Source organism: Penicillium antarcticum (genome assembly GCF_028974205.1).
Source record: "Penicillium antarcticum strain IBT 31339 chromosome Unknown utg000002l_segment0_segment0, whole genome shotgun sequence".
Classification (NCBI taxonomy): Eukaryota; Fungi; Ascomycota; class Eurotiomycetes; order Eurotiales; family Aspergillaceae; genus Penicillium; species Penicillium antarcticum.
The window spans coordinates 1,867,830-1,891,150 of record NW_026695300.1 but is presented as its reverse complement, the minus strand read 5'-3'; the positions used below and the strand labels follow the sequence as shown (position 1 = coordinate 1,891,150).

At 49.1% G+C, this 23,321-nt stretch overlaps 9 protein-coding genes across 9 annotated transcripts; 6 read left to right on the top strand and 3 right to left on the bottom strand.

The window, feature by feature from the left end:
- Positions 1 to 125: 125 nt before the first annotated feature.
- Positions 126 to 1,596, top strand: N7508_001692 (uncharacterized protein; the record flags this gene model as incomplete). Its single annotated transcript, XM_058459758.1, has 5 exons — positions 126 to 223; positions 286 to 377; positions 430 to 488; positions 537 to 678; positions 731 to 1,596. 5 exons carry the CDS (start codon positions 126 to 128, stop codon positions 1,594 to 1,596), a joined length of 1,257 nt encoding a protein of 418 aa, XP_058323290.1.
- A 430-nt stretch (positions 1,597 to 2,026) lies between these two features.
- Positions 2,027 to 3,435, bottom strand: N7508_001691 (t-SNARE syntaxin TLG2; the record flags this gene model as incomplete). Its single annotated transcript, XM_058459757.1, has 4 exons — positions 2,027 to 2,275; positions 2,339 to 2,679; positions 2,741 to 3,264; positions 3,413 to 3,435. 4 exons carry the CDS (start codon positions 3,433 to 3,435, stop codon positions 2,027 to 2,029), a joined length of 1,137 nt encoding a protein of 378 aa, XP_058323289.1.
- An 882-nt stretch (positions 3,436 to 4,317) lies between these two features.
- On the top strand, positions 4,318 to 5,172 carry N7508_001690 (calmodulin; the record flags this gene model as incomplete). The annotated part of the gene is made up of 6 exons (XM_058459756.1): positions 4,318 to 4,320; positions 4,430 to 4,486; positions 4,558 to 4,573; positions 4,673 to 4,798; positions 4,855 to 5,067; positions 5,138 to 5,172. The coding sequence occupies 6 exons, from the start codon at positions 4,318 to 4,320 to the stop codon at positions 5,170 to 5,172; spliced, it is 450 nt and encodes a 149-aa protein (XP_058323288.1).
- Positions 5,173 to 5,483: 311 nt separating this feature from the next.
- N7508_001689 (uncharacterized protein) lies at positions 5,484 to 6,606 on the bottom strand (the record flags this gene model as incomplete). Its single annotated transcript, XM_058459755.1, has 2 exons — positions 5,484 to 6,531; positions 6,593 to 6,606. The coding sequence occupies 2 exons, from the start codon at positions 6,604 to 6,606 to the stop codon at positions 5,484 to 5,486; spliced, it is 1,062 nt and encodes a 353-aa protein (XP_058323287.1).
- Positions 6,607 to 7,880: 1,274 nt separating this feature from the next.
- On the top strand, positions 7,881 to 9,873 carry N7508_001688 (glycoside hydrolase family 47 protein; the record flags this gene model as incomplete). The annotated part of the gene is made up of 4 exons (XM_058459754.1): positions 7,881 to 8,578; positions 8,664 to 9,449; positions 9,509 to 9,766; positions 9,825 to 9,873. 4 exons carry the CDS (start codon positions 7,881 to 7,883, stop codon positions 9,871 to 9,873), a joined length of 1,791 nt encoding a protein of 596 aa, XP_058323286.1.
- Positions 9,874 to 10,590: 717 nt separating this feature from the next.
- Positions 10,591 to 12,401, bottom strand: N7508_001687 (uncharacterized protein; the record flags this gene model as incomplete). Its single annotated transcript, XM_058459753.1, has 5 exons — positions 10,591 to 11,437; positions 11,534 to 11,676; positions 11,739 to 11,963; positions 12,012 to 12,116; positions 12,204 to 12,401. The coding sequence occupies 5 exons, from the start codon at positions 12,399 to 12,401 to the stop codon at positions 10,591 to 10,593; spliced, it is 1,518 nt and encodes a 505-aa protein (XP_058323285.1).
- Positions 12,402 to 14,112: 1,711 nt separating this feature from the next.
- Positions 14,113 to 16,109, top strand: N7508_001686 (putative GABA permease; the record flags this gene model as incomplete). The annotated part of the gene is made up of 7 exons (XM_058459752.1): positions 14,113 to 14,280; positions 14,338 to 14,408; positions 14,471 to 14,584; positions 14,654 to 14,736; positions 14,789 to 15,190; positions 15,251 to 15,576; positions 15,669 to 16,109. 7 exons carry the CDS (start codon positions 14,113 to 14,115, stop codon positions 16,107 to 16,109), a joined length of 1,605 nt encoding a protein of 534 aa, XP_058323284.1.
- A 1,811-nt stretch (positions 16,110 to 17,920) lies between these two features.
- On the top strand, positions 17,921 to 19,963 carry N7508_001685 (FAD binding domain protein; the record flags this gene model as incomplete). Its single annotated transcript, XM_058459751.1, has 3 exons — positions 17,921 to 17,924; positions 17,975 to 19,893; positions 19,952 to 19,963. 3 exons carry the CDS (start codon positions 17,921 to 17,923, stop codon positions 19,961 to 19,963), a joined length of 1,935 nt encoding a protein of 644 aa, XP_058323283.1.
- A 1,549-nt stretch (positions 19,964 to 21,512) lies between these two features.
- N7508_001684 (uncharacterized protein) lies at positions 21,513 to 22,055 on the top strand (the record flags this gene model as incomplete). The annotated part of the gene is made up of 2 exons (XM_058459750.1): positions 21,513 to 21,692; positions 21,753 to 22,055. 2 exons carry the CDS (start codon positions 21,513 to 21,515, stop codon positions 22,053 to 22,055), a joined length of 483 nt encoding a protein of 160 aa, XP_058323282.1.
- Between the last annotated feature and the right edge of the window lie 1,266 nt (positions 22,056 to 23,321).

Below are 23,321 nucleotides of genomic sequence, written 5' to 3'. Positions count from 1 at the left end.
TTGCCTATTTCGTCGACTTCTCAGTTCGGTCTCCAAACGGTCTTGCGACTTCCACTCCAACAATCCCATAACTACCTTTACAAAGCTCACTTTCGATTCTCTACGTCCGACATATTGTTTGCATCATGGCCTACACCGATGATGCCGTGAAGGCAAAGCTCTCAGCTCTCAATGACTCCCAGGAGAGTATCGTTACTGTTGCGCAATGGGTCATGTTCCACAGGTACACAACACTGCTTCTGACATCAATCCAAGGGCCCTCCCTGCTAACACATAATGCCCCAGGCGACACGCCGAACGAACTGGCCAGATCTGGCTTCAGAGAATCCGCGAATCCCCTCCTCCCAAACGTCTCAACTTGATCTACCTGGCGAACGGTAGGTGCCGTCCCGCGCTCAAGCTCCGCTCTGTCCACTAACAAATTTACAGAGGTGGCTCAACAATCCAGGGCGCGCGGAAAGGATGATTTCCTCATTGCCTTTTCTCCGGTCAGTCCTGAAACATGCGCTGCTTGACACACGCTGACGGAAGAACAGATCGTGGTGGAAGCTACAGCTGCAGCTTACAAGGGTAACTCGAACGACTTCCAACAGAGAATCCGCCGAGTTGTGGAGGTTTGGAGGGCACGCAATGTTTTTGAGAGTCCGATTCTGGATGCGGTGGAAGCTACTGTGGATGGTAAACTGAACCACTTGAGAATCGCTCGGACGTTGAACTGATCATTCTTTAGAAATCGACAAGGCTCGTTCTACCACCAAGAAGCAACCCCTTGGGGGCTCCTTCTTCAAAGACAATTCATCTGGATCTACTCCATCTGAGATTCAGCCTTTGGTCCCATTGCAGGTTGCTGTCTCCAAGGCCGCTCTTAGCTCGAACTCGTCTACCACAACTGCCACGACCGAGTTCGACAAACTACATGACCCCAAGAACCCGCAGCCCACCCCGCCTGTCCAAGCTGCACGTCTCAGTCAGCTCTTGAAGTCACTTGCCAATGCCGAAAGCTCAGTCTCTGAGGTTATCAAGTCGCGCCGCGTATTGATCGATGGACTAGAGAAGATGCTCCAGACTAACCGCGCGGAGCTTGCCAAGGAGGAGACTCTCAGCACAGATATCTCTACAAAGAAGACTCAAGTCGACATCAAGAAGCGCGAAGTCGAGGATGCCATTATGCGCGGCATCTCCAACGAAGACAATTCCGCCGCGCCTAGCGAGGGTGGTCATGACGAGTCCATCGCCCGTCCCGAGGTCGAGGCTCTGACTCCTCCCCCAGTTGAAGCCATCACCCCCATTGGGTCCCCGCAGCCTGAGAAGCAGCAACCAGAGAAGCAGCAAATCCGCCGTGGACCATTCACTGATGACGCGGACGAAGAGGAGACCCCAGACTGGGCCAACCTCGAAATTCCTCCCGATGCAGTCCCAGCAGGCAATGGAGCTTCAGCCACTCTTCCCCTAGGCCATGGAAATGACTTTGATCTTTCTGCTGATGGACAGGCAAAGCGACGCAAGATCTCCCACGGCGAGGAAGACTACTCGGAGTTCGCAGGCGGTGATCTGGATGCTGACGTTGCTGCATTGCTTGCCAGCCAGGGCAAGTAGGACCATATTTTCTGTGTCTGGGTAATTCTAACCAGCTTCTTTTGATTGATGTGATTTATCCTTTTCTGTATTTGCTCTTTTCTCTGCTTTTCCGGCTTTGTTCACGGGTGTATCTCAAATACCAATCATTTCCGATGGCTGAATCACGGTAGAACATTTTGTCAACATTTTTCAAATACCAGTCTTCTGTTTAAGCACATGTTAATCTCACCAAGATATCTGCACATGCAATTGTCCCTGTACAGACTACCGGGTCAATCTACAAGCAGCATAGTTTCCCGCAATCTCTGGCTGAGTACTTGTCTAGAAAGTTGAATGGGCCGCAATAGATCTGACATTATGCGGTATAGATTTACAGGTACAGGCACTTATATGCAAAGTAATATGCTCTTCTGGTTACATTGACTTTTAACCAATACTATTTGCAAGATCATCGAAATATATCAGGATCCATCCACCGATCTCGCGCAAAACGAGTCGATAAATGGTGCCCCCGGTCCCTGTTCACAGAAGCCACAGAGCGACGGATATTGTTTGAGGATTCATCTTCAGGCGGCGGTGGCGGTGCAGAGCTGCCTCCCTTTGGTTTGATTACTAGGACAATAATCAATCCTACTACAAGTAGCAGGAGTAAGATCATGACCTTGCGTTTGGTAGTTCGTCGTTGGTAGCCGGTAGCCTGAAGTCAAGTCAGTTAGCTTCCAGTCATAGTGGAGAGTATCAAGAATGATCCAGCACATACCACTTTCAGTTCCTTATCCGCGGCTTTGACCTCAGTGCCCATTCGCTCAACGTTGTAATCTATACGGTCGAGCATGGTTCCCTGGTCGATGATCATGCCCTGCAGCTCGCGGAAGATATCCGACAGCTCAATAATACCTTTTGCGATATCATTGATCTCCCGTTCTCGTTGTGCAATAGCAGCATCATTCGTCCCCGTACTCCGTTGGGAAGTATGCTGCAACATTGTCTGCGAAAAGGACCGATCCGCATCCGACTCCATCATCGACGGGTCCGTGTAGGGGTTCTGGGCCTGCGCCGCACCATCAAATGGCGTCGCGATACCCTCGAGATCTCGTAATTCTGCCCATCAAACCCCGGTCAGCACCACACCACCTCATACGAACGGGAAGGGATACCGTACTCCTCAAATAAGTACTCTGCTTCTTTCTAAAGCGCGCACTAGCCTCCTGCACTCTAGCAGCCAAAGAGATCTGGATATTCTTCGCCATAGTCTCCTCACCGGAAGTAACACTACCCTGCGCCCTAGAATCAAGCACCATAGCCTCAATGCGCTTAATAGAACGCTGGCAATCATGAAACGCGCGCGTGATGTCCTGCGTAAGGCGCTCGATCACGCCCTCATCCTGTTTGCGCAGATCTTCATCTCCAAAGCCCGGCAGGAGGTGTTTCTGGTGTAGCTTGTCCAGCTGGGAGGATTTCCCGGCGATGTCTGCTAACAGCTCGGAGACCTCCTCCTGCACATCTACCCAGCGCGGGGGCAGGAGGTCCATTTCGATAACCATGTCGCCATCTTCGTCTGTGTCGCTGATTAGGCGTCTGTTTTCTTCTGGATGGGAGGGTGTGTCGGCGAAGCCATTTGAAGAGGTGCCGAAGGCGGGTTTCTTGGCTGGGTGGTGGATTAGGGATTGGCGGTAGGAGAGGTAGCTAGTTATTAGGATTAGATGTTAGTGTTAGATTAGGTGGTTTGGTAGTTTGAGCTCGTTGCTTTGGGGTTGTCCTTTTGCGATGACGGGTTGCGTCTTGGTCCGGATGGGGTATGGGATTGGGTAATTGGGGATGGGGGGAGGCGTACAGGTTGGTGCGATCCCGCCACATTGTGTGTGTGTGCTTCAGGGATCTGGTTGGGTATGTTTATCGGGTTGTTATAGGAATCATCATCTGGATTGTAGGGCAGCGGGTGTGTGTCTGGGTGATAAGGAGCTCCGGCGTCTCTCTAGATGCAGGTCGGAGGTTGAAAGGGCGGTATTGGTTATGTAATATTTGATACTGTCCACGTTGGGAACTGTATTTATGGTACTTCTCTGTAATCTGGTACGGGCGCTCAGGTACATAACGCCAGACTTGTTAACTTTGAGTGAAATGTACTGTGATGTCAATTATACATCCGTTGTTACTTGTTATGTACAGTAGTCGTGTGATAGGTACACAGTGCTGGTTGGTGATACACCCCAGGTTTTCGTATCCCTATACACTGTGTGTGCAATGTGGCAAATGAATAACACTGTTCAGTGTATATGGCTCTACAGCATATAGATAATATCATAGTCTCTGTTTTAAATGTGAATATATCCACCTGATATGCCCCGCAGCCAGAGATAACTGGGAACTGATAGCGTCTGCCAATAAAGCAAGCTGTGTTATGTGGAAGAGGTGGCTTAGGGCGATATCTAGCTAGAGAGTTAGCTTAAGACCAAGCTTTGAACCCGCTTCCAAGAACAGAAATAACCAGGCAGATACACTAAGATAATAATAGACTAGGCATATAGACTAGACATCTAGTCTAGACATATAGTCCAAGAAATGTCAGCTCAGCCCTGGGGTTCCCACCGCCCTGGGGTGAAACAACGCTGACTGGGCACCTCAGGCACGCTATTTTGGTCTGGTAAGGCTGTCCCCCTTAAACTCTTCTTCATTTCCCCGTTTGACCCCTCCTTTCGACATTTCCCACTCTCTGCATTTTTGCCATCTATCTTCACCATGGTATGTCTAACTTCCCTCGTCCATAAAGTTGCTCTGCTGCAAAAAATAAACACCCCACCATGCGGGGCATCCTGCTGGAACCTCGCTGACGCCGCATCGCATCCTCTAGGCCGATTCTCTGACCGAAGAGCAAGTTTCTGAGTACAAGGAGGCCTTCTCCCTGTTTGTAAGTGATCAAATCCTCGGATTGAAGTTGTGGTAGCTGGACAACATACTGACGGCTTTGTTGCGAAACAGGACAAGGATGGCGATGGTAAGTGTGACCTTGCCCGACAGCCCAGTTGAACTGGCAGCAGTTTGCTTGATCCCAAATTGAAAAAGAACGAGATGCTAAGACCGATCCTACCTCCAGGACAAATCACCACCAAGGAGCTTGGCACCGTCATGCGCTCGCTAGGCCAGAACCCCTCCGAGTCTGAGCTGCAGGACATGATCAACGAGGTTGACGCCGACAACAACGGCACCATTGACTTCCCCGGTACTTTCCCGTGTTCCCTAGATCCACCAGCGAGACGGATATTGACCGGCCGATAGAGTTCTTGACCATGATGGCCCGCAAGATGAAGGACACAGATTCCGAGGAGGAGATTCGCGAGGCATTCAAGGTGTTCGACCGCGACAACAACGGCTTCATCTCCGCTGCTGAGCTGCGCCACGTCATGACCTCCATTGGTGAGAAGCTTACCGACGACGAGGTGGACGAGATGATCCGCGAGGCTGACCAGGATGGCGATGGCCGGATCGATTGTATGTTCATGTTACCCAGTTGGAGACAACCCTTGGTTGCCAACTAGATGCTAACCTTCACTCTCTATAGACAACGAGTTCGTCCAGCTCATGATGCAAAAATAAATAACGCATTTCCCTCGTGTCCTTTCAGTGTTAGTTGAAGTCGGGGTTTCAAACGATGTTTCTCTTTGATTATATCTTCCCATCTCATTTCCAATACCGGTTTCTTGTAGTCTATTCTCGTTAGACTATGTTTCTTGGACGATTCATGATCAAGCGTGTGCTTTTGCAGACGGAAGTTAGGGCGGTGCTTTGAGCTTAGTGTTCAGATAAGAATGATCGCTCTCTCTCTCTCTCTCGACTTGTGCAGTCCTTCCAGAATAAGCAGCATCCAAGGTAACGTATAATATATGTAGCAAGTATATCTCACCAATCTACCGATTAAACCGCAAAACCTCCATAAACTGTCTAGCAACATCCGTCCCTGCAGAAGGATCCAAATCCTCCTCAAACCGCTCAGAACCAACAACATCCCCAACCCGCCTCTCACCATCTTTCTGCAAAGACTCACCCCCCTTAACCCGCCTCAACCTCTCCAAAACCTCCTTCCCAATCCCAGGAACAAGAACAGCCTCCTTAGCCTCAAGCCCAAGTCTCCCCCAAAACTCCCGAATAAGCTGCGCAGTAGCCAAATACTCCGCCTCAACATCAGACTCTTCAATATCCGAAAAGGAAAACTCAACACCTGAATCGTCCCCACCAGAGCTAGGACTAGCCCCAATGCCGCCGCTGTGATTCTCTTGCTGACCCTGATCAAACCCAGGCAAAGCCTCAACAACAGACGGGCCCCGCCACTCAATCTCAACAACGGTGCCACGCACCCGCGCTGTCGGAACCGTCTGCCGCACGTCGCCGAGTCGCACGCGGAAATCGCCGATATCGTAGACTATCCCGTTCGGGACTGTGACTGTTAGGCGGTGGCACCAGAAGGGTTGGCAGGCGTAGGTGAAGTGTTGGAAGAGAGATGTGTAGGAGGCTGGGGGGATAGTTGTCATGATCATTTTGGGGTGGTCGGGTGTTGTTGTGATTCCATGTTGAATTCCATTTGCATTTTGATGTTGGTTTTGGTTCTGGGTTGGAGTGGTTGCTGCTGGACTCTGTGCTGGAGCGGGCGTGGGGTTTCCATTTGAATTGAGATTGGCCGCTACAGTTTGTTGCAGATCTGCTGGTTCAGAGGTATAGATGAAGCCGTGGGTTGGGTAATGAGTTAGTGAGAGGAATTGCATGTACCGCGGGTTCGAGGCCTTCTTGTTTGAGTTTGCTGATGCTGGGACTAGGCCAGGGGTGTCGCGGAATAGTTTTTGTTCTAGGCCCCAGCGGCCGATTGGGGTTAGTTCTTCGTCTGTGAAGGCTGCGCGGAGACGCTCTGTTACTGCTGGTAGGGCCGTTGTGGCATTTGGCATAGACGGGATGAAGTAGACGCTTGAGCATGTTATTTTAGAGTCCTTAATTTTTTTGGGGGGGGGGGGGGGGTAGTCTTTACCCGGTGATAGGCATTTTGGATGTCTTCCTGTTGGCAAATATATGGTGATGAGGGGAGAAAGGATCCGGCGGTGTCGGTGAGAGACAGCGTGATATCAAGGACGAAGGTGCCCAGGGCTAGTTAAAGAAAAAATGGCTGGGCTTCTGCGTTTTGCCAGAGGAGCTTCAGTGTGGAGGTTGGATTGTGATGGTCAATATAGCCCAGTCAATATGACTATTGATCGCTCCGATGAAGTCCAGATCAAGAGACGAATGTGGGTTGAGAAGCTTTGGAGTCTATATTCTGGTCAATATGAAAATAGGTAACGGGGCATGGGGTACTCACGTGTGCTTCAATTGACTATAGACTTGGTTTATACATAGAGAGCTCCAAAGTGGTCCGACATCTCCAACTCGGAGGAAAGAGAGTTGACGTGCAAACAATGCAAACATAACCACTCAGCCCAAAGCTCCAAGCTCCTTCAACTACACTTCGATCTTGATTAACTTATATGTTTGGTTTCATAGTTTGGCAAAATTTTCTAAGAGTTTGTCATCTACTCTCTATCTAGCTCCAGATTTACCAGGGTCGATCTGCCTTAACCACACAAAGGCCGAGCACAAGTCCCTCAATTCTATGATAATGCGATTGAAATATTGAAGAATTATTCTGTCGGTGTCAGTATTTTGCAAGCATGGGATAGATTCCAACGTCATTTATCTATGTTTCAGCCAACAGGATTGTTTCTAATCTCAGCCTCAAAATCGGAATGATCAACAAAAAAGTCCCTACCCCGATGGAATCAGGGGCCGCAGTGGAGTAGTGGCGTCGCAGACTTGAAGACTTAGCACAGTCCAGCACCGATTTATAGTGCTGTCAAGTCTAGACCTGAGATGAGAAGTTGGTACCTAATAATAACTAACTTAGCCCTTGGATACAAAGTACACCCCTGCCTTTGCATCAAAGAGGGTTACATTCTGTGAATGCGCCAATCATGACTGTTTGTATATGCAACACCATGCCTACTCCCAAACCTCGTCGATCAATGGAGCCCTTACACAGCCGTGTCTATCTTTCTGAACTGTAGACCTCTCACAATCCATGACGTGCGTCCACATGGCGTCACCCTTAAAGGGTCCCTGTCCCCTCTGTTTACCTTTGATTTTCTACTCTGAACTTCTGTACAGGGGGTACTTCTCATGGAATGTGTTACATCCGAGCTTGATTAACGCGCTGACACTCTTTTGCACCTTTCATTCTTTCACTTTCATTCCTTTTACTTTCATTCCATACATCATTTCCATTCACTATGTATTTCAAGCGCAAAACGCGACCTATTTCAACAGCGTTGTTTCTGATTACCGCGACATATGTCCTATTCTTCTGGCTACCCTCGACATCATACTACAAGCGCCTACCAAAACCAATCTCTAGAAAAGACACGACCGTCCGAAAAGATGCAATCCGCTTAAACAAAGTTGCAGAACATTATCCCGTGTCAGAATTCATTCCGCTGCCAACAAACCCAGCTTCCATTCCACACATCCAGTATGACTTCCCACCAGAATCCAACAGCGAGCGCAAATCAAGACTCAAGAGGCAAAGAGCTGTCAAGGAGGCCTTTATGCATTCCTGGAATGGATATAAGGAAAATGCGTGGCTGCGCGACGAGGTGAAACCCAGAACCGGAGGATATCAGGATACCTTCAATGGGTGGGGCGCCACACTGGTCGATTCCCTCGATGCGCTCATCATTATGGGCTTGGACGATGAGCTTGAGCTGGCCCTCGAAGCTCTAGAGGAAATTGACTTTACTACGACTGCTAGCAAACAAGTTCCGGTCTTCGAAATCATTATTCGTTACATGGGTGGTTTCATTGCCGCCCATGACTTGACGAATGGCAAGCATCCCGTGCTCTTGAGAAAGGCGGTAGAGCTTGGTGAGATGATTTTCAATGCGTTTGATACGCATAATCGCATGCCCCAGATGCGCTGGGATTGGATGAAGTAAGATTTTCCCGTGGAGTCTAGACGGCTGTGATACTTGGTACTGGCACTGCATTTTCAGAAACTATATATTAACAATACTCAGATCTGCCAAAGGCGAGGAAATCACGCCCTCTCCTCGCAGCAGTCTAGCAGAAATTGGTTCCTTGACCATGGAATTTACCCGCCTGACACAGTTAACGGGAGACCCTAAATACTACGACGCCGTCCAGCGCATTATGAACGAGCTTGAGATTGGTCAAGATAAGACGCGGATTCCCGGGATGTGGCCAACCTGGATCAATACCGACAAAATGGGATTCGACGACTCCGAATTCTCTATCGGCGGATGTGCCGATTCGGCCTACGAGTACTTCCCCAAGGAACACATCTTGTTGGGAGCACAGACGGATCAATATCGTCGCATGTACGAAAAAGCCATTGACACATTCAACGAGAACCTGCTTTTCCGGGCAATGACCAAAGACGAGGATCGGCATATCCTCTTCGCAGCAAATGTCATTGCCATGAGAGGCAACACAAAGTCGTTCCAGTACATGCCGGATCATCTCAAGTGTTTCATGGGCGGGACTGTGGCGATCGGAGCGAAGGTGTTCAATCGGCCTGAGGACATGTATGTCGCCAAGGGTTTGACCGACGGTTGTGTCTGGGCATATGATGTTATGCCGACAGGCATTATGCCAGAGGTGTTTAAGGTCAGTCGTTGTAAACAGCACGATGACTGTCCTTGGGATGAGGAGCAGTGGTATTCGGATGTGCTTTCGCGGCCAATCGACAACGAGGAGATCAGAGAGAGGGCTGCGGATCAAATCGAGGCTCATAAATTCCCGCCTGGTGTAACTGATATTCGTGATCCAACGTATAACCTTCGGTATGTTCTTTGCGATTTTATATCTCTGCCCATAGCGTTGTACTGACATTTCTATCCAGGCCCGAGGCACTTGAGTCCGTTTTCATCATGTATCGGATTACTGGCGACAGGAACCTTTTGGATACTGCATGGCGCATGTTTCAGAACATTGATAAGGCGACCCGGTCCAACTTCGGTCACTCTTCTATCAATGACGTGCGGGAGAAGAGACCGAAGCAAATTGATAAGATGGAGAGCTTCTGGCTAGCTGAGACTTTGAAGTATCTCTATCTCATCTTCTCTGAGCCAGATCATATCAGTCTAGATGAATATGTTCTGTATGTTTTTACCTACTCAAGTCTCTTTGTATGGACACAAGCTAACCCATTCCAACAGGAGTACCGAAGCACATCCATTCAAGCGGGCCAAAGCATATCATTCTTGATTTTTCGACCGTTGAGCAGGACCGGCGTTATGGGCATTCAGGATTTGTATTTCATTCAAGGCCAAGATATGATATGACATCCATCTACTACAGAATAACGCCAAAAGAATAGACCAAACAATGCACTTACTCTACTGTACGCATCAGATAGATTCTAAGGGTTCTTGGCATTCAGTTGTGCTAGACCTATCAACATTTGGTCTCAAGATGGTGAGTATTGGTTGCTGTGCTCCAATCATGGCCTATACTAATCCTATTTAAGTCCATTGAAGTGAAAATAATATCCCTTTTGACAGGGATCAAACGACGCAACTGAAGGGCCGGAAGTTGCAATACATCTTGAGTCACAGTGGTGCGCAGAGGGAAAAGAAAGAGCGCTCCCATGGTATTGAGTTCTAGTGCACAATGACTTGTTCTAGTCGACGTTAAATTTAGCACGCCGCCAGCTGGCCCTCGGTATTTTTCCTCGTCTCTGCCTCATTGCCTTTCGAGCTTTTCTCCGCAAGGGGAAGATTGAGGTCTCTGTAGAAGCCGATTACAAGGTGACCACAAGATTTCATGGATCAAAATCAACACATGGCACGACGTTTCTTGATTATTCACTACTTCAAAAAAAGCTAATATTGTATCTCTGCTACCACGAAGATGGTTAGCTTGTCACCACTTTTTATATGTTAAATCTAAATAATACAACCTAAGATGCAAGGAGAGACCATACTATACACAAGCAGAAAGATCAACACAACTCTTTCTCGGATCCTCCTGTGCAAACTGCCTCGCTTCAACATCTTCATCATCCTCATATTGAATCGAATACCGGATCTCTTTATGGATCACCATCTTATCTGGATCTTCACCCTCTCCATCGCCACGGTCATCCCCACATTCATATCGAGCATGTGGTCTCGGCACAAGCTCAATCAAATCTGAGTCTATAGGGAAGACATTTCTCTCTCCATTCCTCGAATTGTGCTTCTTTCCCTTCTCTGGTTTGAGAGGTGTGCCAAGAGAGAACATAGATCTGCGCACTGGAACACGTGGAATCTCGGCCGCAGAGTCTGGCGTCGGCCTCGGCAACCCGCCACTCGCGAGTGGTCGTTTCTTTCTCGACGATCCATGTGTATTCGCATTACCTTCCCGACAAAGCACATCCCTCGACGAAGAGGGAACATCCGAGCCCAACCCATCCAAATTAGCATCAAGATGCGGCATAAACCGCGCCGTCCCAGCCCTTTTTCGCTGAACCCGCGATTGCGATCTGGACCTGGTAGCAGATGCTGAGTTTGAACCGGATCCCGATCCAGATCCAGACCCAATGCCAGATCCAGATCTATCCTTCGAACTCCCCTTCGCACTACTCTCCAGTGTCGAATCACCCGCCGTACCGTAATTTGTACTAACAGCGGCCATGAACGGTCGAAGACAGAAAACGCTGCATGCGACTAGGGCATAGTGTAATTCGACTTGTATCCAGAGAGCGGGGCTGACAGAGGCGAGGGTTGTGTCTTTGTTTTGGAGGGCGTTGTTTAGGGAGAAGATGTGGATTAGGGAGAATATTATTAGGCTGTTTGGGACAGAGAGAGTAGATTAGTATCAGTATTTGTTTGAGCGGTTGCATGTAGATAAGATGCTTATTGAAAGTATTGATATTGATACTCACGGGAAACGAAATATAAAAGCAAAGCCTATGGCTAGTTTGCGTCGAACGGACATGAATAGACCTTTGAGGAGGACTATTGCTAGTATGAAGAGGATGAGTTCGGTTATCACGTCGACTGCCGCAATGAATTGCCATCTTTGGAACTGTTCCGCCATAGAATTAGATGATTAGATGCCAAAAGGAGAGGTGGTTTGGAAGTAGGTACCAGGTTATTGCACTGACCACCGTCCCCCCGCCAGGGTGTGTTAAGTTCACAGTTCACCAGCACTATGAATATAGCGGGTATGATCCAAGCAGTGCATAGAGCTAATGTCGCCCACGATGCCCGATTATGAGGCTTTTGCGGTGTAAGGCGGAGATAGATAGCCACGACACAGCATTTGGAGAGGTAGATGATAATCAGTGCGAGGATATCGCTTGTTGCAATTAACTAGATGCTCAGTTTTGATCTGTATGTCTGGAATGGAAGAGTACTTACTGCCTGGATCTGATTGAGTCGACCGTCAATTAATAGAGTAAGTGATGTGCCGAATCCGCGCGAGCAAGCGTAGAATACTAGGGTTGATTGTAGAACTGCGAGAGCCTGATCAAAGCCAATGTATTATGTTAGAATTGCTTCCATAGCGCAACGCATTGTGGCATGGTATATTCCATGTCGCGCAATCCTTACAGTAGCACCCAGTAATACCCAATCATCCCGCGCAAACGGCGGGATAAGCATAAGCCTCACATAAAGTCGAATGAGGAAACAGACGAGTGAAATCACCAGTCCAAGTGCAGCTGTGATAATCACCCATGCCCCGTGATGCAATTCATCGACGACCTCGAAGGGCGGCGACTGGCCTGGAGGCACATATGGGCCGCCCATGGCAGGGGGCTTGGGTGTAGATCAGGAAAATCAAAGTAGAGCAACAGGATTGACGGCCAGGACGAGGGGACCTAGAAATGATACCTCCTTGTACCAAACATGTGGGAGGGTGAAATATAAACAGGTAAACCGTCAGACGTCAGATCGGAACCCCATGTGGGCTTGACAGTAGAACGAGAAGAGAAAGAAAGAAGGGATCGACTTTGAGGTTGGAATCGAGATTGAATTGGGGACTCGGGATTCCGGGTGTATACTTTGCATTTACATGTACAGTAGTGGAGGCATGCGGCAATTAAGAGTAAGAGTATGCAGCCCGCGATAAGCATTGCAAGGCAATTGAGTGCTAGTTCTTACTTTATTTAATGCTGATATGGCGCTACAATACAGTATCTATTTAGGATCCTATGACGATGCATGCAGCCTATCGAGGCGCGGATCTATTCGGGTTGGCATTTTACGTACGGGGACTGCGCCAGGCTTCAATATACCTCTGGAATAGATGAAAAGGCAAGACGGGTGGTGCAAACCATGTCGACTGGGATCAGCAGTATGTGGCAGGTGATCTGGATCTGGATCTAATTATCCCTTTGCTCATTTTTTTTATTGGGGCATTCACTGTAACATGAAGACACCAGTGCTGAGACTTCAAAGCAATCTGAGATCACACTCTGGATGGAATGGTTATTGCCTCGCGCCCTCACGTCGAGACCATGGCGTTTATCGATGATCGACGGTTAGTGGTTCATGTAGGGCACTGCGGGCCGTAGGGTTGTAGATCAACATGCACGCCCCTTGGGGGGTATGGAGCGTGGATGGGTATGGCCTGCATCCGATAGGTTGTGTGGTTTTGGTTTCAACAGAGAAAGCGAGGGGCTGCATATCCACACAGTATTGGGCTAGGCTTGTGGCGGAATATCCGGGGGATAACTATCAAGGGAGGGATTTGCGCCCTAGATTAGAGCTTAGCGCGATACATTGAAATGCAGTGGTGTGTGCTGGCTGGATACATACTGACTGATCAAATGCTTTGGTTTGAAACACTCATCTCCCGTCTAGGTTGCAATCTTCAAAATGAGAAGCGGCTATAGAACATGGCAAACAAAAGAAAAGAGAAGGCTCTCATATATAGTAGCCTCAATGCCAATAAATCAAGCCTGAATCAAAATGCACGTCCCTCGGCATGCAAGGTCCCAATAGTCCCATTCCAGGTAGAACCAAGGGATAAGCATCAAACGCCCCTAAAACAAATCTAGCAGAGCCACCCAGCTGGACTAATTGAACCTCGATAAACCAAAGGATGTGTCATTTGGCACCGGTGTCTAGTGTCTAGTTGTTCCCACATGGCTCCTCTCGCGCGCGAGAATTCCTCCTAGGCCATGCCTTGCTCCCACGCCAATACCACGCTTCCTCTCTAAGCCTGTTATGCAGCAGTGGTTATGAATCTGGTGCTTTGGGCTCTCTCCTGATACCTGCTTCTTTCGGAACGTCCGTGTTTTCGATCTGTGATGGTATTTTGTTCGGGCGCTTTTTGTACTTCTGGTCCTTGACCCTTCCAGGCACTGAGTTGAGGACTGCGGAGGTATTAGTTGGATTTTATTGTTCTTTTATTCTGGAAATATCCCTTTCTTGCGAGGGGAGACCTTCCTACTGTATCTTCTCCTATCTTGTTCTCTCGACGAGTTTGTTTGATCGGAGCCGTGCTCTGGTCAAAATGACAATGTTCAACAGATCCAAGCCTGACTCCCAGCACACAGTGACTGGCCACGATGATGACAATGACGAAGAACATGCACAGAAAGGCCTGGTCGCGCCACGGTATATGGGCACCAAGGCTGATCAGCGCGATATGAATGCCTTAGGTCGAGTACAGGTTTTGCGAGTAAGACCATTCTTTCCCAAGTAACTAATTCAGCATCACTGACATCGATTGATCAAGAGGAACTTTCGATTTATTTCAATTGTTGGTTTCGGATGTACCTTGATCTGCACATGGGAGGTGATCTTGACGTACGTTCATGTCCATCCCTGCCATGTGGTCATGCAGATACTGACCCTGACTCCATTTATAGATTGTTATCGGCTGGCTTGACCGATGGCGGCACAGCAGGTTTGATATGGGGTTTTGTTGGTGTCTCATTTGGGTTTTCACTGGTGTATGCCAGCATAGCTGAGATGGCTTCGATGTAAGTTGTCGATTTCTCTTGTCTGATGCATCGCATCATCATCATCGCTAATGTGTCTACCTTCTTTAGGGCCCCCACTGCTGGTGGACAATACCACTGGGTCTCTGAGTTTGCACCGAGAAGGGGACAAAAGTTCCTTAGTTATATTACTGGTACTACAGCTCAAGCCATCTGTCGAGACTTTCGACTAACGATATATCCCAGGCTGGTTATCCGCAATGGGATGGCAATGTGCCATCGTATCCATCGCCTACCTCGCCGGCACCATCGTCCAGGGTCTAATCGTCTTGAATCAACCAGACTATGACTTCCAAAGATGGCACGGGACAATGCTCGTGATAGCCATATCGACATTCTCAATTCTGTTCAACACATTCCTAGCCAAAAATCTACCATTCGTAGAGGGACTCATCTTGATTATCCATGTTGTCGGCCTGTTCGCTATCATCATCCCGCTATGGGTTCTCGCACCACGGAACAATGCTCGCGCAGTGTTCACCACATTTAACAACGGCGGTGGTTGGGATAATTCGGCCACAGCTACGCTGGTGGGACTGTCAACCACTATCACGTCGATGCTTGGTTATGACTGCGCGGTTCATATGTGTAAGGCTTGCCAGTTGATTGGTTCACATGGTATATCTTACTAACGCCTGACCCTTTTAGCGGAAGAAATTAAAGATGCATCAGAGACTTTGCCTAAAGCTATGATGTCCTCTGTTGCTATCAATGGCGTGCTAGGTTTTGTGATGCTGGTCACGCTATGCTTCACCCTAGGCGAAATCGATAAAGTCCTCGACAGCCCGACGGGGTTCCCATTCATTCAGATCTTCTACAACACAACCGGCAGTTTAGCCGCTACGAACGCAATGACGGTGGTCTTGGTGGTGACACTAACAGCCAGTACGATTACCGAAGTAGCGACCGCATCACGACAATTATGGTCGTTTGCTCGTGACGAGGGTCTACCATTTTCTTCATTTTTCGCATATGTAAGTCAGCCCAGTACAACGGTGCAACAGTGCAACAAACAAGAACACGTCGGAAGCAAAAAGAGCAGATTGATAACCGGTCCAACAATCAGGTCACACCTGGCTGGAACATCCCCCTCAACTCAGTGATGGTATCACTAATAGTAACGGTCCTCCTCTCGATGATCAACATCGGATCCCAAGTCGCCCTCAACGCCGTCATATCACTCACCATAACGTCACTGCTGTCAGCGTATATCGTCTCTATTGGCTGTGTGCTCCTCAAGCGTCTTCGCGGAGAATCACTCCCGCAGCACCGGTGGACACTGGGGAAATTCGGTCTGGCGGTCAATTTGGGGGCTCTGGCTTTTTTGTGCCCCATGTTTGTTTTCGCTTTCTTTCCTTTGTCCACTGATGTTACGGCTGATACTATGAACTGGAGTGTGGTGATGTATGTTGGTGTCATTGGATCCGCGTCTGTTTACTATTGCGTTAAGGGGCGACATCATTTTATTCCGCCTGTGGCTTTGGTTAAGAGAGCTGAAGATCTTTAGGCGGTCTCGGCTGCAGCCTTGGAAAATGGAGCCTGAGCTTGGGGTTGGTCTGGGCTTTCTCCTTGTTTTTTTTTTTTCTTCTGTGAAGTACATGTTTTCTGGTTTATGCTCCTGCTCAGGACTATGGAAATGGGCTGGCAGATGTATATAGATCTCAAGTTCAGATTGTCATTATTGTTATGATTGCAAGTGTGCTACTCTTCAGTGGTGTTTTCATGATGTATCCTGTAGTGACCAGCTCCGACAATATGACGTGACAAGTACATGTACATCAGCCCCTATGCTGATAGTTACTTGATTAAGACACGCCGCGGAACTTTTTTGCCCAACAGTCAAAGTCTCCGACAAAGTTATCAGATGGAACCGTTGAGACCGGAAACCAAACAAACAACCTTGCATCCTTAGCCTGCGACAAGAGTGGATCAACTCAAGCCTCAATACACACACATACACGAACACGTACGCACGCGTATAGTGACACGCCGAATGTTACCTGTAGAAAGCCACGGAGCAAGGCTCAAAGATGTTTCCAGTTATGTGTTAATGTCCACGTAAATACGGATAACATCGTAGAGTATGTAGTAAGCAGTCAGCCGTTCCACGGCTCAGCCCCAAGACTCAGACTCAGCTCCCTATTCCAGCAGTACGGGAGACAGACTGAGGCTAGACTGGACTAAGAGACAGGCTAGCCATCTGGGAACCCGCCCCAGGGGCAGGTTTCGAAATTCGGGCCATCCCTTTTCTAGAACAGGGCGGAACATCCAATAGGCCCCACTGATTGATATCGAACGGCTTGCGTTACCCACTCTGGACCCGGTGGTTGGGAAATGATCTGGCGTGGAGGGATCGGGCAAAAGTACGGAGTACTTGTACCTGTACCCCTATACCTAGTACCGGGCGTATCGGTAGGGAGAGGGCTAGTGGGTTGTTTTGGAGCTAGTAGCCAACGAGGCTGGTTGGTGATACCCGGCGGTTCGGAAAGTGGGGGGTCTATAGAGTGATTCGTCTTGAGATTGAGAATGGGCTAGATATACATGTTGGAGTATATCCTGAGTACGGAGTCCATGGAGGTAATGGTACCCGTACTCTGTGCTCCGTATAGAAATCCATGTGTGTAGAGAGTGGAGGTAAACAAAGAGTGGGGGAATGTACCGATCATGTGAAGCTGTCACGGGTTATCAGATGTTATGTAATACAATACACCGTATTATCTGATTGATCTGATAACCGAGGTCTTGCCGTTTTTTTTAATCTTTTTTCTGTTTAATTTCCAGTCATTTATTTCCCCTTTCTTTCGGTCGGACCACTCGGATGCGAGTCTTCCTTATTCCCTGTAAACATGCCATGTCTATGACGGGTGACTCCGGTCTGGAGCCGGGAGTCGCCTCGGGTTCCGTTCACGCCACCGGTAATAGGGTAATCGCCTTACAACTTTCCATGCAGTGTCGATCTGGAGAGATGGATACAATAGCCCCAAATGGAGACACCATATCCAGTAGTAGAGTCTGTATTACCAAGTACCGAAGTACCCTATTAATCTGTCGTGTTGGATTGCCGGAAACGTGTAACATACCCGGTGGCAAATCTGATAATTCCTTACCGAGCATCCCTATTTCTGCGGAACTGCCATCCCGAAGAATTCCTCGGGTCCACGCTTCCACCCTCATCCCACTCCTCTCTTCTCTTTACTATTCATAGGAAAAGGGGTTCTTTAATTTCTGACGTTTGTGACGTCTTGATTCATATACCCTGATCTTCCCTCGCGCCGGTTTACCTCCGTCGCCACTGTGAACACTCCTCCACAGTTCCCCATGGGTATGCTACGAGTCAATGAAGACACAAACACACAATCTGACAATTCCCAGTTCACGCAGTTCAATCCGTCATGCCATCGGCAACCTATGCCTCCACGGGGCCTCGCACTCGCAGAGGCACCTATCAGGATATTCCGGTTTCCTCCACCTCACACCCAGACAACCCAATTCCCGAAGAGCCTCGAGGCGTACGTGCTCTCTCTGTGACCGACACCAACTTCAATGTCATTTCTTCTGGATCTTCCCAAACCACTGAATCGACGGGCACAGTTTCTCCCGCTACTCCTCTGACACCGCCCGAGTCACAATCCGATGAAGAGCTTGCAACCGACAAGGAGGATGGCAGCCGCCAACGACGACGGGCGTCGACCGTCCTAATCTCTCAGAACTCGAATGATATGAGACGGGTGTTGGGAACTGTTGGCACCGCAGGTACTCAGAAGCTTGAATCTCTCTGCTGTGGTGGGGGTTGTTGCCGGGGACAAGCATTGCGTCCTGTAGATGGCCCTATCTCAGGCTTCAATTCCATCGTTGGGCCCTCTAACAAGGCTTTCGACAGCCTCAAGTTGAATCTCGATCTCCTTACCATGGACAGTGAGCTCTCCAGCATTGCCCCGCTCCCAGAGAAGACAGTCTCGTTCAAGCCGGTCCCCGCATCGGCAGCCGGTATGGCATTCGGCCCCGCAGACCACCCCCCAGAGTTCGTGCAGCCGCATCCTCCTTACCAGGTGTACCGTGCACCTCTCTTCCACACCCGTGAGTTGACGGGTCCTGGTGCGGAGAAGCGTACCTACCATTTCGACATCGATGTCACACACTACCCCGCTGAAAGCGGGATGGTCGACTTCGTAGTTGGCGGTGCAATCGGCGTGTGTCCCAAGAACAAGGACTCGGAAGTTGAAGATGTGCTCAACCTGCTTGGTGTGCCCCGCTCAATGCGTGATAAGAAGATCCTCATGCGCACCACCAAGGGCCGTTGGCCCACGATCTGGGGCGACGACAAGCCCCGTGAGCTGATCACAACCCGCCGCGAAGTCCTGAGCTGGTGCTCCGATATCCAGTCCTACGCCCCGACAAAGCCTCTATTCCGCCTCCTCGCCGAGCACAGCAGCGAGCCAAATGAGAAGAAGATCCTGGAATACCTCTCCTCAGCACAAGGCCAAGGCGCCTTTTGCGATCTCCGCACCAGCTCCTTCGTCTCTCTCTCGCAGCTCCTTCACGCCTTCCCCTCCTCCCAACCACCTCTCGACCACCTTCTCTCTGTCCTCAACACCCTCATGCCACGCTTCTACTCCCTTTCTCAGGACCCCCAGATCTCCTGCACATACAAGGGTTCCGAGTGCCGCCGCCTGATTGAAGTAGCAGTGACAGTCGCCGAGTCGGACGACTGGCGCGGCGGATCCCGCACAGGCGTCGGATCCGGCTACCTGGAATCCCTCGCCCGCCGCGCCATCGCCGCCGAAGCAAAGGGCGAGAAACTCGACCTCCACGTCCCAATGTTCCGCGGCCTAATGGCCAACCCCCTCGCCACACGCTTCGCCTCGGATGGACCCATGCTCCTCATCGGCGCAGGCGTCGGCATCGCCCCATTCCGCGGCTTTGTCCAGCGCCGCTTGCAGTCCGCCAACTGCGCAAACAAGGTCTGGGTCCTGCAGGGTGTGCGCGATTCCCTGCTCGACGAGCTGTATAGTGGTGAATGGGGAGTGCACGAGGACAAGGTGCGCACAGTCGTCCAGAGTCGCAAGGGCGAGAGTCGCTACGTGCAAGAGGAAGTCCGCCACCAGGCCGATCTGGTCTGGTTCGTTATCAACTCACTCGATGGACGTGTTTTCGTCTGTGGTAGCGGTAAGGGTATGGGCGAGGGCGTCGAAGCCGCGCTCATCGAAGTCGCCATGGCGAAGGGTAATCTGAATGCCCAGGAGGCGGATATGTTCTGGCAACGCAAGAAGGAGGCTGGTCAATATATTGCTGTAAGTTGTTGCCTAACTGGATCTGTTGCAGGGGGCTGTGCTGACTGGTGTCCTGCAGGAAACTTGGTAATCAACCCGATTTGGTTGGTTGCGTGGTGTACGCCACTTTTGGTCTTCTCTTCTCGCGTCGTCTTTGCATTGCAAGACGACCTCCGGCAAAAGCATCTTTCTTTGGTCGCTTGTCCTTCGCCGTACATATTTTATCTTCTTGCATCTGCGTAGTGTCCGCAGTTTCCTTTTTTCCCTTTTATTCTGGTTCTCGACAAGCTCATCCAGTATGGCTGATACCCTTCGAGTATATCGCTATCATCCTGGCTTTTCTATCTTTCTGTGGGCTTTTTGTTTCGTCGTATTTTAGCGTGGCGGTTGTCTGTTCTCATGTTTTGTTTTGCTCGGCTTCTCTTGATTTTTGTCTTATCTTTGTGTCTTTGCGTGCATGGTTTCTCTCATCTTTCGGGTTTGGGTCTCTCGTTTCTATACAGTAACACCTGATTGAACATGGATACATTTCTTCTTTCTCATGTCGGTTCCTCTCCTGACTAGCTCTCATTGCTCACATGTCGGTCGCTCTTCGGCATGGCTGTGCCACAAACATCGCACCGATTTTACCTGGGCTGTCCGGTACGAATCTTCCTTCGGGTCGTGGAGACACAGCAGGGTGTCAAGACTGCGTACACTGCCGTGAACTTCAGTACTGGACTGTAGTTATACGATATTCTCGAAGCAAGTGTACCATTTCATCATGGACATTGTTCTCGCCGTAATTTGGCCCCTCGATTTTCACCTATATTTCGAGTGCCTCGGCTACTTATATTGATTGATGCAGTAATTTACGTACTTCACGGCGCGGGTTATAGTATGAAACCAACGTGTTATGACTTTGTTCTACCGCCGTTTCCATGCTTGCCCTACTCTAAAAGAAGACGCGGACGAAGTGCTTTCACTTAAATAACACTAAAAAACAGCAGCGAATCTGCGGTTTCGGTTTCTCGGTTGATTCAAGATACCTTTCGGCTTGAATCTAGATGGTCGAGGCATGGACAAAATTCTTTTCACTTGTTCACTCACAGGATTTATGACTCAACTTCAACAGTGCCTTCAAGCATCAAGCAATCCATTCTGATTCTTCACTCTTCTTTCCTGACTTCGATAAGTACCTTCTTCTCTCGAATCATGTTTGTCTTTCGTACAACTCCTCCATCTTTGTTCAAGCATCAAGTATATCTCTTCTAATATATGTATCTCTTCCTTGGTCCGGCTTCTTTCTCCTTCAAATCTCCGACGAAACAGTTTCCTCCGATCAACGAGCTTTCCAAGCTTCTTCGGCGCTCTTCATACCAGTCTTCCACAAGTATCTCTTCCTTCCTTCCTTCCTTCCTTCCTCATGTTATATAGTTTCATTCCACTGACAAATCTCTCCATGCAGGAGTATTAAGGAAGTCATTGTAGTCATGAGAGTTGCCGAACAAAGTCGTCTGAGTCGCTCTGTGCCCAGACTCAGAGGCAAATCTGACTGGATTTTCTGGGAGGAGCGTCTCTTATTTGTCCTCGCGGACTTCAACATCCTGGGCATACTCACGGGAAAGCACCGTTGCCCCCTACCACTGGTAGGCCAAGGCATGACTGAAGCCAAGAAGGCAAAACAGAATCACCGCATCGCCACCTGGAAAGTAGAAGACCTCAAGGTTCGTGTATGGTTAGGCTCAACACTCGACGACGAACCAGCTTCTCATGTGACAGACATCTTCGGCGTCTACAAGGCCTACCAAACGCTGATATATCAGTACAAGGAGAAGGGAGTGAAGCCCAACGCACGATGCTGGGCCGAATAGACCAAACTCAAATATGACAAGCCAAAGATGACTGCGTTGGGGTTTGTGCGCCTCTTTCAACAGGCTCTCTTCCAATTGAAAGTTTTGACGCCGCGACACGACCTAGGCCCCAAGCAACAAGTGCCTCGGTTTCTTCAAGCTATCGATACTCCTGCTTTCACTGACTATCTCAAAGAGATCGATTCGAATTCCGAAAGTCCGGAATTGATGGACATCGCGGCTGCTGCCTTCTTACATTTCGTTGAGTCGGGATGGAAATCCTTACATTGCTGTCTTCAGGACGAACTATTCTGTTCTGATATTGGATGCGAAGAAGCCCACTACCACTGACAAGGCACCCCCTGCCTCGAATTTGTTCAATGCAAACTCGTCGAAGACGACCTCTACCAAGATCAATTCGTCGAAGAATCGAGCAAAGGCAAGAAATAATCTTGTGAGGGGTCCAGGTGAGCGCGCCCCGACTCAGTGATGCGGCTCAGAAGATGTTTCAAATGGCATCGATCCCTTACCCATCGAACACGGCCTCGGATTCTCAATAGAATGGACAGAGTGCCAGCTCCCACTCGAATGGACAGAACGCTAGTTCTCAATCGAACGAACAGCATGCGAGCTCTTCTCTCTTTGTTCTTCAGGATGTGGATGGTAATGAACTTGAATTCGAGGACGATAGATGCTTGCCTTTGGTCATTGATAAAAATCTGCTTGACTCAGCCGCATGTTTTCAATTGCTTAAATTCTTGAATGTATTCCGATGCTCAGGGGTGCATATGGAAGCCTGGTATTGCTATTTACGGGAACACTTCATGGATTGCGGAGATTTCTCTATTTCTTGATTTGATATTTGATATTTATTCATATCAGCGCGGGGGTGGATGGGAGAGCTGAGCATGCCTATTCTTATCTATTTCGGGTGGATTACATATTCACAAAGTTTGCTTCTATTTTCATGTCATATGGACCATCTTATAGTATTCCCAACATCGGTGGTATAAAATCGATCTAGATTGGCATTAAGGTCAGTGTGAGACACTTTATAGAAAGAGGGTAAAGAGGAGGGGGAAAAGAGGCCACAATGGCGATTAAAGCAGGAGGCAACGAAAAGAGAAATATTCGAGTGTCGACTGCCCCCCAATTAAGCAATAAGAAACTAGATCATGTATCGGGTATGGCGTCGATCAAGCGAAAATCGCGCGATATAAACGCTCTATCCAATATGACAGCCCATCACAGCGACAACTCCTACAGGACAAGCTCCTGCCTAAAAAAAACAACTCACCACGTCGATCAACATATAAACATGCAGTGCCAGGGCGCGAGTACCATTCTGACGTTACAGACATCGCAAACCCAGCCTCGCCAGCAAGGCGGCATCTGCAAAGCCCAGCCAATGAAAAGCAAGACCCTAAGCACATCGGCTTTAGGGTTTAGACAAAGACAGAAAAACAACCTCTCGGGTCGCGTGGCACACTAGGAATCGAGGTCGAGTATCTCGCCACATATCAGATCACAAGTCACAACCAGGCTGCCGGGTCCTCCGAGAGTCAGAGAAGTCTAACTCTAATTAGAAAGGGATGGCTGGACCCACGTCATCCGACA